General features: G+C 37.6%; 1 protein-coding gene across 2 annotated transcripts in view; it reads right to left on the reverse strand.

Moving 5' to 3' along the window:
* DENND4C (DENN domain containing 4C) overlaps positions 1-17696 on the reverse strand; it is a 140944-nt gene that overhangs the window by 97181 nt on the left and 26067 nt on the right. For both annotated transcript variants that reach the window (XM_032308921.1, XM_032308920.1), the window contains exon 2: positions 6039-6360. In XM_032308921.1, the coding sequence (XP_032164812.1) occupies positions 6039-6343 (305 nt within the window). In that variant the 5' untranslated portion in view covers positions 6344-6360. The remainder of the gene's footprint in view (positions 1-6038; positions 6361-17696) is intronic.

Genomic DNA, 17696 nt, shown 5'->3' on the forward strand with positions numbered 1-17696 from the left:
GAGTGGCAGGCAGGGGAGAAGCAGGGTTCCCGATGTGGGACTCAATCCCAGGACCCTGGCACGACCTGAGCCGAAGGCAGACACTCAACCAACTGAGCCACCAGGCATCCCAAAAACCCGTTGTTAAAAAGACATAAACAGGGGCGCCTGGGTGGCTCAGTGGGTTGGGCCGCTGCCTTCGGCTCGGGTCATGATCTCAGGGTCCTGGGATCGAGTCCGGCATCGGGCTCTCTGCTCAGCAGGGAGCCTACTTCCTCCTCTCTCTCTGCCTGCCTCTCTGCCTACTTGTGATCTCTCTCTGTCAAATAAATAAATAAAAATCTTTTAAAAAAAAAAAGACATAAACAAAGTCAGTGCCCAAAGACATTAACAATTCACAAAAGAAGAAAATGAAAAATGGTCCTTAAACAAATGAAAAAATAGTTAATCTCATTAAAATTACTCTGACACAAAACAGATGATCAAATTTTTGAATTTTTGTCAGTATCAAACTTTTAAATTTTTGTCAGCCTCTCGACTGTGAGACTGACAAAAATTCAAAAATTTGATCACGTATTTTGTGGTTAGGACTGGAGGGAAAGAAGCACATGTATCATATATTGATGGTTGCATGACACAATGGAGAGAAATGTGGTAAGATTTAAGAGAATTACACATGCATTTATCTTTTATCCCAGCAATGCCCTTCCCGGACAACCTGAAAATACACTTCTACAAATATGTAATAATACATACACAGTTATTCACCAAAGCATTCCTGTCATAGCACAAGACTGGACAGAACCCAAGTGTCCATCAACAGAGGTTTGGATGAATAAAGTACATACATCCACACAAATAGGTACTACAGAGTTACAAAAAAATGAGAAAGACCACCATGTTCAAATACAGAGTGATTCCGAGGATATACTGTTGGGTGACAAAAGCAAAGTGTAAAATAGTGTATACTGTATTTATGGTTTGTTTAAGAGTATAAATAAGTGTATAAAAATACACTTATGTGTTTATTTTTGTAAAAACACAGTGAAAGGATAAATCAAAAAGTGCATTAACAGGGGAGAAGAGGGCAGAAAGTATGGAGAAAAAAGTAAAGGAAACAAAGACTGAAGCAATACTTCTCTAAATGTATCTTTTTACAGGTTTTGAGCTGTGACAATATTTTCCATATTAACAGAAAATATTTCTAAAACAAGTTTAACACAAATAGCAACAGATGAACCTAACTGCATACTGTATAACAAATGGGTAACATAACCACACAGAAACACTGCTTCATACAGTTTTTTAACACAGTAAGTACTCTGTAAATGCTTGATAGGTCTTATTCCAAGGATAAGGAGCTCATATCTATATGAACATATGTATGTGTCTGTGTGTGTGTGTGTGTGTGTGTGTGTGTATGACACCTCAGTAACAATGAACACACGTAAATCCAGATTTTGTTTGGCAAAGCAGTCAGCTGGAAAGGGCTCCCACTGGCCAAACCTGGAACCATAGAAGCAAACAGACTAAGGATTATAATAGGTTTTTATCACACAGAATAAATTAAAATCCAGTTTCTTAGTTATTCTCAAAACAATAAAAAAGAGAGAGAGAATAGAAAAAACTTCATTCAAGCTCTCTGAGAAAACTGCCAGTTAAAAAATTTATTTTTTAAATGACAGAATTAGAAAAGTCTCATTTTACATCCCCTGCCATACAAGATCTAATTCAGGCAATGATCAAAGGATCCTAAAAAATGAGAGGTGAAAAGGAACTAGGGAACCAGGTATTTAAACAAGGCCCAAAACTCTACAAATTACTTAAATAACAATGAAAATAACAAAAGATATCTGGCAATTCCATCTTAACTAAGTGACTGAACTGAACACATCACTAATTATGGGACAATGGACACTACATCCCTTCCTAATGCTAGCCCTACCTGTAAGTATTCTTGCTAAAAATACTCATAAATTTAATTCAGACTTTAAAACTAACATCCAGTAAACTGACAATAAGATACTAAGTTAAACTACATAAGGAGGAAACAATCAGATAAATCTAGAGTGGGGGACATTCTATAAGACAACTGGCAAGACTCTGCAAAATGTCAATAAATAATAGAAAAATTATGCAGAGAATCTGCTTCTCCCTCTACCTCTACCCCTACCTCTTCTGCTCATGCGTGGGAGTGCATACTCTCTCTCTCTTTCTCTCTCTCTCTCGTGTACACGTGCACTCTCACTCTCTCAAATAAATAAAATATTTTTTTTTAAATCAATGAATCTGATAAATGGGGAAAATAAGAAAAGTATACAGTAATTTGTGATTCTTTATCTTAATAAACATATCTGACACATAAGATAATATATTGTATTATTTAAGGATTTTATTTATTTATTTGGCAAGAGTCAGAGAGGCAGGCAGAGAGAGAGGGGGAAGCAGGCTCCCCGCTGAGCAGAGAGCCTCACGTGGGACTCGATCCCAGAACCCTAAGATTATGATCTGAGCCGAAGGCAGGGGCCCAACCCACTGAGCCACCCAGGTGCCCCTATATTGTACTATTTAAATCATACTTCACAGAGTATTTGATATTATGGGGGAATATCAGGTCTTTATACTTTAAACTTAAATAACATTTTTCTAAAAAAAAAAAACCAACCCTGATGAATATCTCATCTCCTCACTCACATGCTTAAATGGGGGGAGAGTGGGGTGGACAGGTCAAAATATTGCAGTCACCAGATATTAACAATTATCTGATCTGGAAAGAAAAATTTACCAGGCATGATTAACTAACAGACAACCTACACTCTGGGAAACCTGGATCTGCAAATTGGGGGAACTACAAGACGTATATGAAAGAGTGACCTGCAATCTGAAAGTATCTAAGTATAATTATCTAAGTCATCATTTCAAGTTGTGCCCCTGAACCACAAGCAACAACAGTCTCTGAAAGCTACAAATCCTTTCAATCATGACTGCATCGTTGTGGGGATGAGGAGGAGGATATGAAAAGATTTCTTTAGAGACAGCTAACAGTCAACATTGGAGCCTGAAACACAAGTTATGTCTCTGGCTTGATTTGTACCAACTGACATTGATATTACCAAAACTTTATACTGTACCCATCCTTCTATGGATATTACCTACCTTCTTAAAAAACTCGTGGAAAAAATGTAAAGAACTATCATAAAACGATTACATGTCCTGAATTACCAATTTTAACCTCCTTGCCCCTTCTCTAAGGAAAAGCCCCTCCCATTAAAGGCTAATGCAGTCACCGATGCTGCTGACATTACCCCTTCAATCTGTTTCATCATTTTATTCTATCAAATATCTCCTTGTTCTTTTATTTTCACCCTTTCTTTTCCATTGGTTTATTTCCTTCAAATAAAGATGTTCAAGGTTATCCTCTGGAAGAAAGTTAAAAAACAGCCCATGACTCCATACTGCCTTACCCCCCAGGTATCCTCAACAGTTGCTTCTGGGGATTTTGTCAAAATACAGATTCTAATTCAGGAGGTTTGGGGCAGTGCCTGAGACTCTGAAGTTCTAACATTTTCCAGGCCTTACAGATGATACTGGTTCAACGACCACAGTTTAAATAGCAAAGCCCATAACTATCTTCTCTCTCTCTCTTAAAGTCAAGCTTTCAAAAAGCTCTATTAATCCAATTCCAATAATTTCTCAGCCCTTTCTAACTTGGCTCCTGTTCCCAGGGATCCTATAAAGCTATATGACCACCATCCTAACTGTATTAACTTGAAGGAGAATCACAGAGCTCAACAAGGTGGCCAATACTTAAGGAGTCAGACAGATGCTGCATAAATGTCAGGTAAGAGAACGACAAATCATCCTTTGACTTCAGAAATCTGAATGTAATGAGGACCTAGGACCACTTCCCCAGAGCTCAACTGCAAAAGTATATAAGATGACAAAGACAACAAGTGGTGGTCAAATGGAACAGCTCATTACCTTTCTTAATATCTGAACAACTATTATCGGAGACACCATGGGGCGCCTGGGTGGCTCACTGGGTTAAGCCTCTGCCTTTGGCCCAGGTCATGATCTCAGGGTCCTGGGATTGAGCCCCACATCGGGCTCTCTGCTCAGTGGGGAACCTCCTTCCCTCCCCGTTCTGCCTGCCTCTCTGCCTACTTGTGATCTCTCTCTCCGTCAAATAAATAAAACCTTTAAAAATAGAGAAGAAAAGACAGACCAGCAACCATTAAAAAAACAACAACAACAACAACAACTTCATGAGACAATCAGGAAAATTTGGATATATGATGATATTAAGTAATCAATCATTTCTACAATGTGGTATTGTGATGACATTAAGAGATCTGACGTAAGAAAATCAATGTAGTACATCACATTAATAGAAAGAAGGAAATGCCTGCATGATCTCAATTAACAAAGAAAGCATCTGAAAAATATCCAACACAATTTCATGACAAATCTCTCATAAAATCAGAAACAGAAGGGACCTTTCTTAATATGATAATTGGCATTTATGAAAAACCCACAGCTAATATCATATTCAAGGATGAAAGACTGAAAGCTTTCCACCTAAGATCAGGAATGAGCCAAGAATGTCTGTTTTTGCTACCACTATTCAACACTGTACGTTAAGTTCTAGATGGAGCAATAAGACAAGGGAGCAAATACAACAACCTGCAAAGGAAGAAGTAAAACTAGCTATATATGCAGACAACATGATCTTATGTATTTTTTAAAAATCCCTGAATATCCAAAAGAAAGCTATTAGAGCTAACAAATTCAACAAACTTGCAGGGTATAAGATTAACACATGAAATTAAAATTCAGCTGTGTTTGTATAAAACAGCAATGAACAATCTAAAAAGAAATCAAGAAAACAATCCCATTTTTAATAGAATCCAAAAGAATAAGATACGTAGGAATAAAACGAATTAAAAGGTGAAAGACTTGTACACTAAAAACTACAAAACACTGCTGAAAGATACTAAAGGTCTAAATAAAGGGAAAGATAACTCACATCCATAAGTTAGAAGATGTAATTGGTATAAAGACGGCAGTACTCCATAATTTGATCTATAGATTAAATGCAATTCCCACCAAAATTCCAACTTCATGTTTTACATAAATGAACAAGCTGATCTCAAATACTTCCTAAGATGCTCTCAAATACCTATATGTTTTTACTATAATAATCAGAACAGCTTAATACATGACATGTATACCTATTAAAGTAGTAATCACAGGTATTCTAAAAGCATCTCATTTGCAAAAGAGGGTCAATGTAGACATTTTTGGGAAAAAGGCTTTTACAAAGAATGTACTTTTCTGGCTGTGGACTAGATACTAAATGCCTTATAACAACTACACTCATTCTAAATTGTAAATACCTCCTCCCTTGGGGACTCAAATCCACACAGCACAGTTTTTTGTTTGTTTTTTAAACAGGAATGTTCCTTTGTTAAAGGAGTTCAGGGCTTTACAAAACCTCAACACATAATCTAAGTAGCTCCTTAAAAATATAGTCTTTTATTATAGCTACTTGCTCTTTTATTTTTTTTTATTTTTTTTTTTAAAGATTTTATTTATTTATTTGAGAGAGAGAGAGAGACAGTGAGAGAGAGCATGAACGAGGAGAAGGTCAGAGAGAGAAGCAGACTCCCCATGGAGCTGGGAGTCTGATGCGGGACTCGATCCCAGGACTCCAGGATCATGACCTGAGCCGAAGGCAATCGTCCAACCAACTGAGCCACCCAGGCATCCCTTGCTCTTTTATTTTTAATTACTAAGCTTATCTTAAAAGTACAAGAGAAATGGAATCATATTTCAGGCTCCAATGCCTTCATTTCAATCTTCTGAAAGGAAATGATCTAATGATTCAAGTACAATGCAGAGAAATTCAGTAAGGGTGGATAGAGTTATGTAATATCTTACTACACTTGATCCTGAAGTAACAAGAAACAGAACTACCAAGGATTTAAAATTTCTATTTCCATGCACTTTGAATAAATGTTATTTCCTTCACGACAGCAAAAGAAAGTAAGTCACCATACCCAATGTCAGTAAGGGGTGGTTTATCTCTTGCTCTCTTGTAACAGAGGAAAAGTTCTGGGCTTTTCAGACTTCCATAGTTCAAATTTGCTTGGAGAGCTGATGGAGTGGCTTCAACACAGGTGTAACCTTCAGGTACTGTTTCGCCAGCAGATTTGTTAATAACTGCAATGTCTGTAATGGGAGCTTTGGGCCCAGCTGACTTAGTATCTAAACGATTTAGTTCTTGATCTAAAAGAGTAGATGTGTCAGTGAGACCTGCCACAACAAAGTAGTCAGTCACTCTTGGCCCTTTATCTTCTATCATGGTTGCTACTGTATTTCCTAGAAGAGGAAAAAAAGAAAAAAGACATCCATTAAATAAGACACTTCATCTTGACTTCCTAAAGTCAAATATTCCTGAGTTAGCAGTGATCACCCAGCCGGACTTATAATCCAACTGCTGTCCTTCCAGAGAAGCAGCCTGTTTCAGTATTATCTTGTCAGTTTTTACCTGCTCCAAGTACAAGTTTACAGAATCAACGCATTTGTAAGGCAACTATGATCCTCTCATGTGCCAAGGCCCTGTGAAGAATAATGAAACTGTCAGAATAATCAAATGGGCTATGGTGCTTCAGCAAATGTACTTAATGAACAAACTTCAGACCACTTAAAAAAAATCATTCTCTTCTGGTTACCAAATTCCTAAGGCTAAGCTTCACATTTATTTTTTTTTAAAGATTTTATTTATTTATTTGACAGACAGAGATCACAAGTAGACAGAGAGGCAGGCAAAGACAGAGAGAGAGGGAAAGGGGCTCCCTGCTGAGCAGAGAGCCCAATGCGGGACTCGATCCCAGGACCCTGAGATCATGACCTGAGCCGAAGGCAGCGGCTTAACCCACTGAGCCACCCAGGCGCCCTAAGCTTCACATTTAAACAAATGAATTGAGTTCATCACAAATTAAGTCAAGGTCTAAGACAAAAAAATTATAATAATAAAGGTAATAGTAATAAACATGATCAAACTGGTCTCTTAATCCAGTTAGGAGTCTGTTCCTTATGGAAAAGGAACTTTATGAGAACATCATGTAAACTAAGTAAGTTCAGAAGTCATTATGTATTTCCTATGTAAATACCAGATAAGGTATAAAATACTATAACCAAAGAAGACAAAATTATACATAAAACACATATTAAGAGACTTAGGTAATACATGGTAGAAACCCAGAAATTATCAACATTGAGTAAAGATTTCTATTATCTCTAAACTTGGCACCTCTAAAAATAAAATTAGGCTTCTAAGGTTTTAAATATTTTCACGGATTTCATGTGCTTTTTAAAATCAACTTTATTTGGGGCCTGGGTGGCTCAGCGGGTTAAGCCTCTGCCTTCAACTCAGGTCACAGGTCATGAGCTCAGAGTCCTGGGATCGAGCCCCTCATGGGGTTCTGTGCTCAGTGGCGAACATGCTCCGCCCACCCCGCCTTCTTGTGATCTCTGTCAAATAAATCAACAAAATCTTCCAAAAAACTAAAATTAAAACTTTAAGTACAATTTACATACAATAAAATGTACATATTTAGAGTGTAAATTTTCATAAATATATATACCTGTGAAATCATTACCACAATCAAGACAGTAAACATATCCATTCAAACCCCGAATTTTCATATACCCCCTCGTATCTCTTCCTCCCCAGGCAATGAGTAATCTGCTTTGTCACTATAGTTTTTAGAACTGATATATATGGAATCATACAGAATGCATTCTTTTTTTTTTTAAGATTTTATTTATTTATTTGACAGAGATCACAAGTAGGCAGAGAGGCAGGCAGAGAGAGAGAGGAAGGGAAGCAGGCTCCCTGCTGAGCAGAGAGCCCGACTTAGGGCTCGATCCCAGGACCCTGGGATCACAACCCGAGCCGAAGGCAGAGGCTTTAACCCACTGAGCCACCCTGGCACCACCTATAGCATGCATTCTTTTTTGTCTACCTTTCTTTGTAACTATTTTGAGATTCATTCATGCTGTTGTTTATAACAATAGTTCTTTCCTATTTATATTTTTTAATTTTTTTTTTTTTAAGTAATTTCTATACCCAGCTCACAACCTGGAAATGGAAGATTCATCTGCCCTACGGACTGAGCCAGCCAGGAGCTCCTCATTCCTTTTTACTGCAAAGCATTATTCCACCGCTGAGTACACCACAGTATGTTTACCTACTGACCTTACGAAGACATCTGGGTTATTTTCAGTTTGGAGTTACTACAAATAAAGCAGTCATAAACACCCATGTATCAGCCTTACGGACATAAGCTTTCATTCACCTTAGGTCATTCTTAAGATGAAAGGATTGCATCACCTGCTAGGTAAACATAGTTCTAAAAAACTGCCAAACACCTTCCTAGGTGAGTATACCATTTCATATTCCTACCATCCGTATGGGAGACTTCCAGTTGTCCCACATCCTCCCTAAAGCTCCATACGGTCAGTCTTTTAAATGTAGGTAACTCTAATATGTCTAAAGTGATACTTACTATCATTTTAATTTGCTTTTTTTTTTTTTTTAAGTAGGTTCCACAACTAATATGAAGCCCAACTCAGGGCTTGAATTCACAACTCTGAGATCAAGAGTCAGATGCTTATCTGACTAGCTACCCGGTACCCAGTGAACTGCATGTTTCTAATGACTAGTGATGTTAACCCCATTTTCATGTGCTTATTTTCCATCCATGTATTTCCTTCAGTGAAGCTTCTGTTCAAATCATTGCCTATTTTCTACTTGGTCTGTTTATTTACTCATTCTTTAGTTGTTTTTTGTTTATTTGTTTTTTAAGATTTTATTTATTTATTTTAGAGAGAGAGAAAATGAGAAAGCTTGTGTGCTAGCAGGAGAAGGGGTAGAGCGGAAAAGGCAAAGGGGAGGGAGAGGGACAAGGAGACTCCCCGCTGAGAGCGGAGCCCTACATGGGGCTCAATCTCACAACCCTGAGATCACCATCTAAGTTGAACCCAGAGTCAGACGGTCAACCAACTGAGCCACATCCAGGGACCCCCATTCTTGAGTTTTTAAAGTTCTTTAATATTTTTTTAAGGTTTATTTATTTACTTATTTATTTGACACAGAAAGAAAAAGAGAGAGAGAACACTAGCGGGGTGGGGGGAGTGGCAGCAGAGGGAGAGAGAAAAGCAGGCTCTCTGCTGAGCAGGGAAGCAGGGAGCCTGGTGCAGGACTCCATCCCATCTCATGGAATCTCATGATCATAACCTGAGCCGAAGACAGGCGCTTAACCGACTGAGCTACCCAGGAGCCCCTGAAGTTCCTTATATATTCTATAGAAAAATCATTTATCATGCATATACTTAATACGTATTTCCTCCCAATCTTTGACTCATCTTTTTACTCTAACAGTAGTACCTTTTGAAAGGCAGAAGTTTTTATTTTTGAAGTTCAGTTTACCAACCTGTTCTTTTATGGGGCATGCTTGTGGTATCATATTTAAGAAATCACCATCTAGGGGCGCCTGCGTGGCTCAGTGGGTTAAAGCCTCTGCCTTCGGCTCAGGTCATGATCCCAGGGTCCTGGGATCGAGCCCCACATCGGGCTCTCTGCTCTGCAGGGAGCCTGCTTCCTCCTCTCTCTCTCTCTCTGCCTGCCTCTCTGCCTACTTGTGATCTCTGTCTGTCAAATAAATAAAATAAAAATCTTTAAAAAAAAAAAAAAAAAAGAAATCACCATCTAATCTAAGGTCACAAAGGTTTTCTCCAATGTTTTCCTCTAAAAGTTTTATAATTTCAAGTTTAGCACCTAGGTCTATGATCCATTTTGAGTTAGTTTTTGTATATAGTGAGGTCTGAATAAAGATCCACTTTTTATATACAGATACCCAATTTTTCCAGTACCACTGGTTGAAAAAGGGAACTTTTCCCCACTGTTCTGCCTTTGTACCTTTAGTCAAAAACCAACTGACCAACATGTTTATATTCATCTCTGTATTCTTTATTTCCACTGACCTGACCTATTTGTCTATTAATGTCAGTACCAAATGATTTTGATTACTGTAGCTTTATAATAAATCTTGATATCAGGAAGTGTTAGTCTTCAACTCTGTTCTTGTTCAAAACTGTTTTGATTATTCTGTTTTAGGTCCTTTACATTTCAATAAGCATTTCAGAATCAGCCTGTTCATTTCTACCAACCCCCCCCCCAAAAAAAAGCCTACCAAGATTTAACTAGCATTGTGTTGAAACCATAGGTCAACTTAAGCAAGACTATCAATGATGAGTCTTCAAATCCACGAACAAGATTCATCTCTACATTTATTGAGATTTGTAAAACTTTCTCTCATTGTTTTATAGTTTATAGCTTATGTCCTTCACATCTTATCAGATTTTGCTTAAATACATAATAATTAATGCTATTATAAATGATGCTGTTTCCTTTTTAGCTCAATTTCCAATTATTCTTTGCTACTACACAGAGATACACTTAATTTTATATCTTGACCTTATATATTGCAATCTTCATACAGTTACAAGTTGCAGAATTTTGTAGGTACCATCAAATTTTCTACGTAGATAATAAAGTATCTATGAATAAAGACAATTTTACTTCTTTCTTTCCAATACAGAAGCTTTTATTTCTTTTTCTTATCTTACTGTACTAGGCAGAACATTCAGTGCAGTGTTCAGAAGAAATGCTGACCAAAGATATACAAATGACCATAAGCACATGAAAAGGTGCTCAGCATCGCGAGTCACAGCAGCGTTATTCACAGTAACCAAACAGTAAAAACAACCCAAATATCCATCCAAAATATAAATAAATAAATTGAATGTGATATATTTATATAATAGTATTATTCAGCCGTAAAAAAAAAATTGAATTTTGATAAATGCTGTAACATGGATGAAATCTGAAAACTTTATGCTAAGTGAAATAACCCAGAAAGACACTGAACAAATATTATATGGTTCCTATATGAGGTACACTGAATAAATACAGAAAATATAAAGTAGAGGTCCCAGGGGCTGGGAAGGGACAAAATGGAGAGTTACTGTTTAGTGGGTACAGAGTTTATGTTGAGGATGATGGAAAAGTTTTGAGCATAGTGGTGCCAATGGTTATACAACCCTGGCAATGTACTTAACACCACTGAAGTGTATATTTACAAATGATAAATGTTATACATATTTGCCACAATAAAAACAAGAGAATATATCAATAAGCATCTCTCCATATTCACCTTCTGGGCTTCAGGTAAGTTACAGAGTAAACTCCCAGAACCAGCTTTCTAGATCAGAGTATATAAACCCATGCATAACTATTATTACATGCTTCTCGTCTTTTGAAAAGAATATACCAATTTACCACCGCAACAGTAGTGTATCTACGATCCAAGGGGTGTTACAACTGTATTTATGTTTATTGTGTTAGAGTAAAATTGGTATAGAGAGGTTTTAATACACATTTCTTTGATTTAAAAGGAAAAAAAAGGAGAGGCACCTGGCTGGCTCAGTCAGTAGAGCCTGTGACTCTTGATCTCTGATTTTTGAGTTCAAGTCCCATGCTGGGTGTAGACATTACTTAAATCAATACATTCTTTTTTTAAAAAAAAGGAGAGAAATGTTGAGAGTAAACATCTTCATTTTGTCCCCAGTCTTAACAAGGAAATCATTCAGTCTTTTATCAGTAAATACCTGTTAGGTAGGTTTGTTGTAAATGCTCTTTATCAAGTTAAGAAAATTCCTTTCTAATCCTGAGACTTCTATCAGGAGCCTACGTTAGACTTTATCACAAACTTTTTTGCATTTACTGACATGAAACTTTTCTCTTTGTTAAACACAGTGAATGACGATGATTAATTTTCAAGTTATTAATCAACACTGCATTCCTGAAATAAACCCCACTTGGTCATGATCTATAATCCCCTTTATATATTCTTAAATTCTATTTGCTAAAATTTTGCTTGAAATTTTATATATGTTAACGAGGGATACTGGTCTGTAGTTTTCTTTTCTTGTAATTACGTCTTTATCCAGTTTTGGTACCAAGGTATTGATAGTCTCACAAAATAAGTTGGGAAGAATTCCCTCCTTTTCAAGTTTCTGGGATAGTTTGTATAGAACTGGTATTACTTCTTCTTAAATGTTTGATAGTTTGTTCACCTGTGACCTCATCTGGGTCTGGAGTATTTTTTTGGAGGTAGGTTTTTATAACTATAAATTCAATTCCTTTAACATATAGGCTATTCAGGTTACCTACTTCCACTTGAATAAACTTTCATCATTTGTGTCTTAGTCCATTCAAGCTACTATACCAGAATGCCATAGACTGAGTGGCTTATAAACAACAGAAATTTATTTCTCACAGTTCTTGAGACTGAGAAGTCCAAGATCAGGGCACTGGCAGCTTTATTGTCTAGTTCCTAGTTTCTAAAAGGCTGTCTTTCCACTGTAACTCACATGATGGAAAGGAGCGGAGGGATCTCTCTGGGATCTCTTTTAATAATTTCTCTCATAAGGGTTTTACCCTCAGGACCAAAATACCTTCCAAAGCCCCACCTCCAAATACCATCACCCTGGGAATTCGGTTTCATCACAGAAGGGGGGGAGGAGACGGTTAGTCTATAGCAGTGTCTTTCAAGAAATCTGTCCATTTCACCTAAACTGTCATATTTACTAACAAGTTATTCATAATATTTCCTTATTATACTTTTAATATCTGTATAATATGTAGTGATGTCACCTCTTTCATCCCCAATTTAGTAATTTGGATCTTCTTTTTCCTTAACCAGTGTGATCAGAAATTTCTCAGCTTTTTAAAGATTTTATTTATTTATTTGAGAGACAGAGAAGAGAAAGAGAGAAGCTGGGGTTGTGGGTGAAGAGCAGGAGAGGGAGAAGCAGACTCCCCACTGAGCAAAGAGCCCGATGTAGGACTCAGGGCTTGATCCCAGGAACCCCTCACCCCCAAAGGCAGATGCTTAATCCACTGAGCCACCCAGGTGTCCTGAAATTTATCAATTTTATTGATCTTCTCTAAGAATCTTTTGGCTTCACTAATCTTTCTCTATTGCTTTTGTTTTGTGTTTCACTGATTTCGGTTTTGATCTTTATTATTTCCTTCCCTTTGTTTACGCAAAATTTAATTCACTCTTATTTTTCTATTTTATTAAGGTGGAAGCTGGGGTCACTGATTCGAGACCTCTCTTCTTCTCCATTGTAGGTATTTAGTGTTATAAATCTCCCAGGTAATTTTTTTTTTTAAGATTTTATTTATTTATTTAACAGAGAGAGAGAGAGATCACAAGTAGGCAGAGAGGCAGGCAGAGAGAGAGGAAGGGAAGCAGGCTCCCCGCCGAGCAGATAGCCTGATGCGGGGCTCGATCCCTGGACCCTGGGATCATGACCTGAGCCGAAGGCAGAGGCTTTAACCCACTGAGCCACCCAGCGCCCCTCCCAGGTAATGTTTTAATGGCATCCAAAAATGTGTGTATGTTTTCTTTTTATTCAGCTCAAAACACTTTTTAATTTCCCTTTCTTAAAGTACTTTCTTTGACCACTGGACTATTTAAAAGTGTATTTTTCAGTTTTCAAATTTTATACTTTGGAGTTTTCCAAGAATCTTTGGTTATTAATTTCTAATTTAATTACACTGTGGTCAGAGAATACACTATGTATGACTTAAATTCTTTCACATTTATTGAGACTAGTTTTATGGCTAAGAATATGGCCTGTCTTGATAAATATACCATGTGTACTTCACCAATTCAGCATGTGTATTCTGTTTTTGGACAGATGGCTCTACAAATGCCTATCAGGTAGGTTAACAGTGTTGTTCAAGTCTACTATATCCTTGCTGATCTTCTGTCCCCTTGTTCCATTATTAAGAGAACAACATTAAAATCTCTGACTATAATTACAGATCTATTTCTCCTTTCAATTCTTACGAGTTTTTTGCTTCATGTATTTTGAAGCTCCATTATCAACATAATAAACATTTAGAACTGTTACGTCCTTTTCATTAACTGACCCCTTTATCATTATGAAATGGCCTTCTCTATCTCTAATAAAAATTACTCTATATTAACCAAAGTTTTTGAAAAACAATTAAAATATTTATAAAAATTAAGTCTAGGGATGCCTGGGTGGCTCAGTTGGTTGAGCGGCTGCCTTCGGCTCAGGTCATGATCCTGGAGTCCCGGGATCGAGTCCCGCATCGGGCTCCTTGCTCAGCAGGGAGCCTGCTTCTCCCTCTGCCTCTGCCTGCCATTCTGTCTGCCTGTGCTTGCTTTCTCTCCCTCTCTCTCTCTGATAAATAAAATCTTAAAAAAAAAAAAAATTGGGCACCTGGGTGGCTCAGTTGGTTAAGCGACTGCCTTCGGCTCAGGTCATGATCCTGGAGTCCCGGGATCGAGTCCCGCATCGGGCTCCCAGCTCCATGGGGGGTCTGTTTCTCTCTCTGACCTTCTCCTCACTCATACTCTCTCTCACTGTCTCTCTCTCAAATAAATAAATAAATTAAGTCTAATAATTAAATTTCATTTTCCAACTAACTATTGCTAAGATAATCTTTCCTACTATTTAGAATGGCATACACATTAATGAATAAATGCTGTTAATATCAACAAAATGTCAGTAACTTCAATCTATAAAGCTAAATGTAGTTTACACAATTTTCTCACTGTAACAAAAATATTTAAGGCTTCAAAAAGTTGTGTTCCTTCGTGTTCCAAACCATGCAGAATAAATGGTGAATGTCATGTAAACTGCAAAGAGAATGCAGTTTTATCAAACTTATTTGCTACATTTAAGCAATTTAAAATACAGCCTTGGTGAATCCTTTTAGAAAGCATTATCAACATGAGCTACACCAGCTGGGTCATGAAATTACAAAACAGAAAAAGTCATTTCTGGGCACCTGGGTGGCTCAGCGGGTTAAAGCCTCTGCCTTCGGCTCAGGTCATGATCTCAGGGTCCTGGGATCGAGTCCCACATCGGGCTCTCTGCTCAGCAGGGAGCCTGCTTCCCCCTCTCTCTCTGTCTGCCTCTCTGCCTACTTGTGATCTCTCTCTGTCAAATAAATGAATAAAATTTAAAAAAAAAAAAAAAAAAAAAAGAAAAAGTCATTTCAGACAAAATCAGTTCCTTTTTCCAAATACAAAGCAGTGTAATTCTCTACTGTTGCACGTGCCACTAAAAGTTTTGTAAAGAAGGAGGGTTGTAAAGAAAGGCTGCAAACACAAATGCCTAAAGGGGTCAAGCAGGATGTAAGAGTCGTGGGAACCAGAGAACACAGGCAGTCACTACTAGTGAGATCCATCCATTATTGCCAAATGGACTTGGCAAAACCAGAATTTCTTTCTGGCTTCTTAAAAGAAGCCAGAAATCAGGATTTTTTGATGTAAAATTTCCAAATTTTAAAATATTGGCAACTAATTCAGAATTCTTGGAAACACTACTAAGTTCAAACAAAACCCATTAAGCAGGGTATATTCACTGTAAAGTTTAAATTAAAAGTCTAGAAAAGAACAATTTCTAAATTCCATTATAAAAATATGGGGGGGGGGGGAGGGGCTGGGTGGCTCAGTGGATTAAAGCCTCTGTTTTAGGCCCAGGTCATAATCCCAGAGTCCTGGGATCGAGCCCCGCATCAGGCTCTCTGTTCCGCGGGGAGCCCGCTTCCCTTCCTCTCTCTCTGCCTGCCTCTGTGCCTACTTGTGATCTCTGTCTGTCAAATAAATAAATAAAATCTTTATTAAAAAAAATGTTTGTTTTTGAGGGGCGCCTGGTGGCTCAGACAGTTAAGCATATGCCTTCAGCTCAGGTCATGATCTCCAGGTCCTGGGATGGAGCCCTGGAGCTCAACCTGGGGCTCCCATCTGAGTGGAGAGTCTGCTTCACTCTCTCCTTCTACCTTTACTACTACTTGTGCACGCTCTCTCTCTTTCTCTCTCTCTAATGAATAAAAGAAATCTTTTAAAAAACTTTTTTTTAATGTTGTTAAATACCTAACTTCACCATTAATAATATATGAGCCAATAAACCTAATTATATACCAAATTGACCATATAATCACATAAAAGGAAATGAAAAAAGAGCTAATGCAAGTAATTTAAACAATTTAACATTAAGAACTGAAAAAAAAAATCCTGCCTTTAGACATAGTGATATGGCTTATAGTAGTATGGTTCAAACATTATTCTGTATGTACTCTATACCTGAACAATTGTTTGAAGACAGAGATCTTACTGTAAGAAAAGAGAGAGATAATATAGGATGGCAGAGGGCAAGTAAGAATATGTGTACTGGGATGCCGGGGTGGCTCAGTTGGTTAAGCATCAGCCTTTGGCTTGGGTCATGATCTGGGGTCCTGGGATGAGTCCCGTATCAGGCCCCCTACTCAGCAGGGAACCTGCTTGCCCCCTCTCCCTTTTCCCTCCCCTGCATGTGCCCTCTCCCTCTCTCTCAAATAAATAAAAAATATATTTAAACAAATATGTGTACTGAAACTGAACTAGAGCCATCAGTATGAACTCATAATTTTAAAATACATACGCACTAAATGTAATGTGGTACCCTGAATTGGAATATAGAACAGAAAAATCACATTAACATAAAAACTAGTGAGATTAAAATAAAATCTGGATTTTAGTTAAAAGCAGTGTAACAATGTTGTCTTAGTTTTGACAAATTCACTATGATAATACAAGATGTTAACCATAGAGGAATATAGGAATTCTCTGTACTACTTTTTCAACTTTTCAGTAAACCTAAAATAATTCAAAAATAAAATTTTTTAGGAGCACCTGGATGGCTCAGTCAGTTGAACATCTGCCTTTGGCTCAGGTCATGATCTCAGGGTCCCAGGATCGAGCCCCACATAGGGCTCCCTGCTCAGGAGTGAGTCTGCCTCTCCCTTTCCCTCGGTGATTTCTCTTGCTTCCACTCTCTCAACAAATAAATAAACAAACAAATTTAAAAAAAAAATTTTTTTTTAATTTTTAAATATATGTGTCAACATTTTTTATACTAGACAAAAAATACACTAGACAAAAAACAGCCCAAATGTCCACCAACATATGAGGCATCAAATAAAATGTAGTACATCCATACAATGAACTATCTTCAGCAATAAACAGAAATTAAGTACTGATACCTGCTAAACATGGATAAACCCTGAAAACATTACACTAAGTGGAGGAAGTCAGTCACAAAACACCACATATAGGGGAGCCTGGGTGTCTCAGTGGGTTAAAGCCTCTGCCTTTGGCTCAGATCATGATCCCAGGGTCCTGGGATGGGCCCTGCATTAGGCTCTCTGCTCAGCAGGGAGCCTGCTTCCCTCCCCACCCAACTCACCTCTCTCTGCCTGCCTCTCTGCCTACTTGTGATCTCTGTCAAATAAATAAATAAAATCCTTAAAAAAATATATCACATATAGTATGGTTCCATTTATATAAAATGTCCAAAATAGGCCATTTATAAAAAGAGAAAGTTGCCTAGATTGGGGGGATGGAGAAGTGGGGAATGACTCTAATGGGGATGGGGTTTCTTTTCAGTGTGATAAACTTGATTGTGGTAATGGTTAAACAATCTCTGACTACACTAAAAACCAATGAATTGTATATTTTAAATAGGTGAATTGTGTGATATGTGATTTATCAATAAAGCTGTTG

This window comes from Mustela erminea, chromosome 12 (assembly GCF_009829155.1).
Source record: "Mustela erminea isolate mMusErm1 chromosome 12, mMusErm1.Pri, whole genome shotgun sequence".
Classification (NCBI taxonomy): Eukaryota; Metazoa; Chordata; class Mammalia; order Carnivora; family Mustelidae; genus Mustela; species Mustela erminea.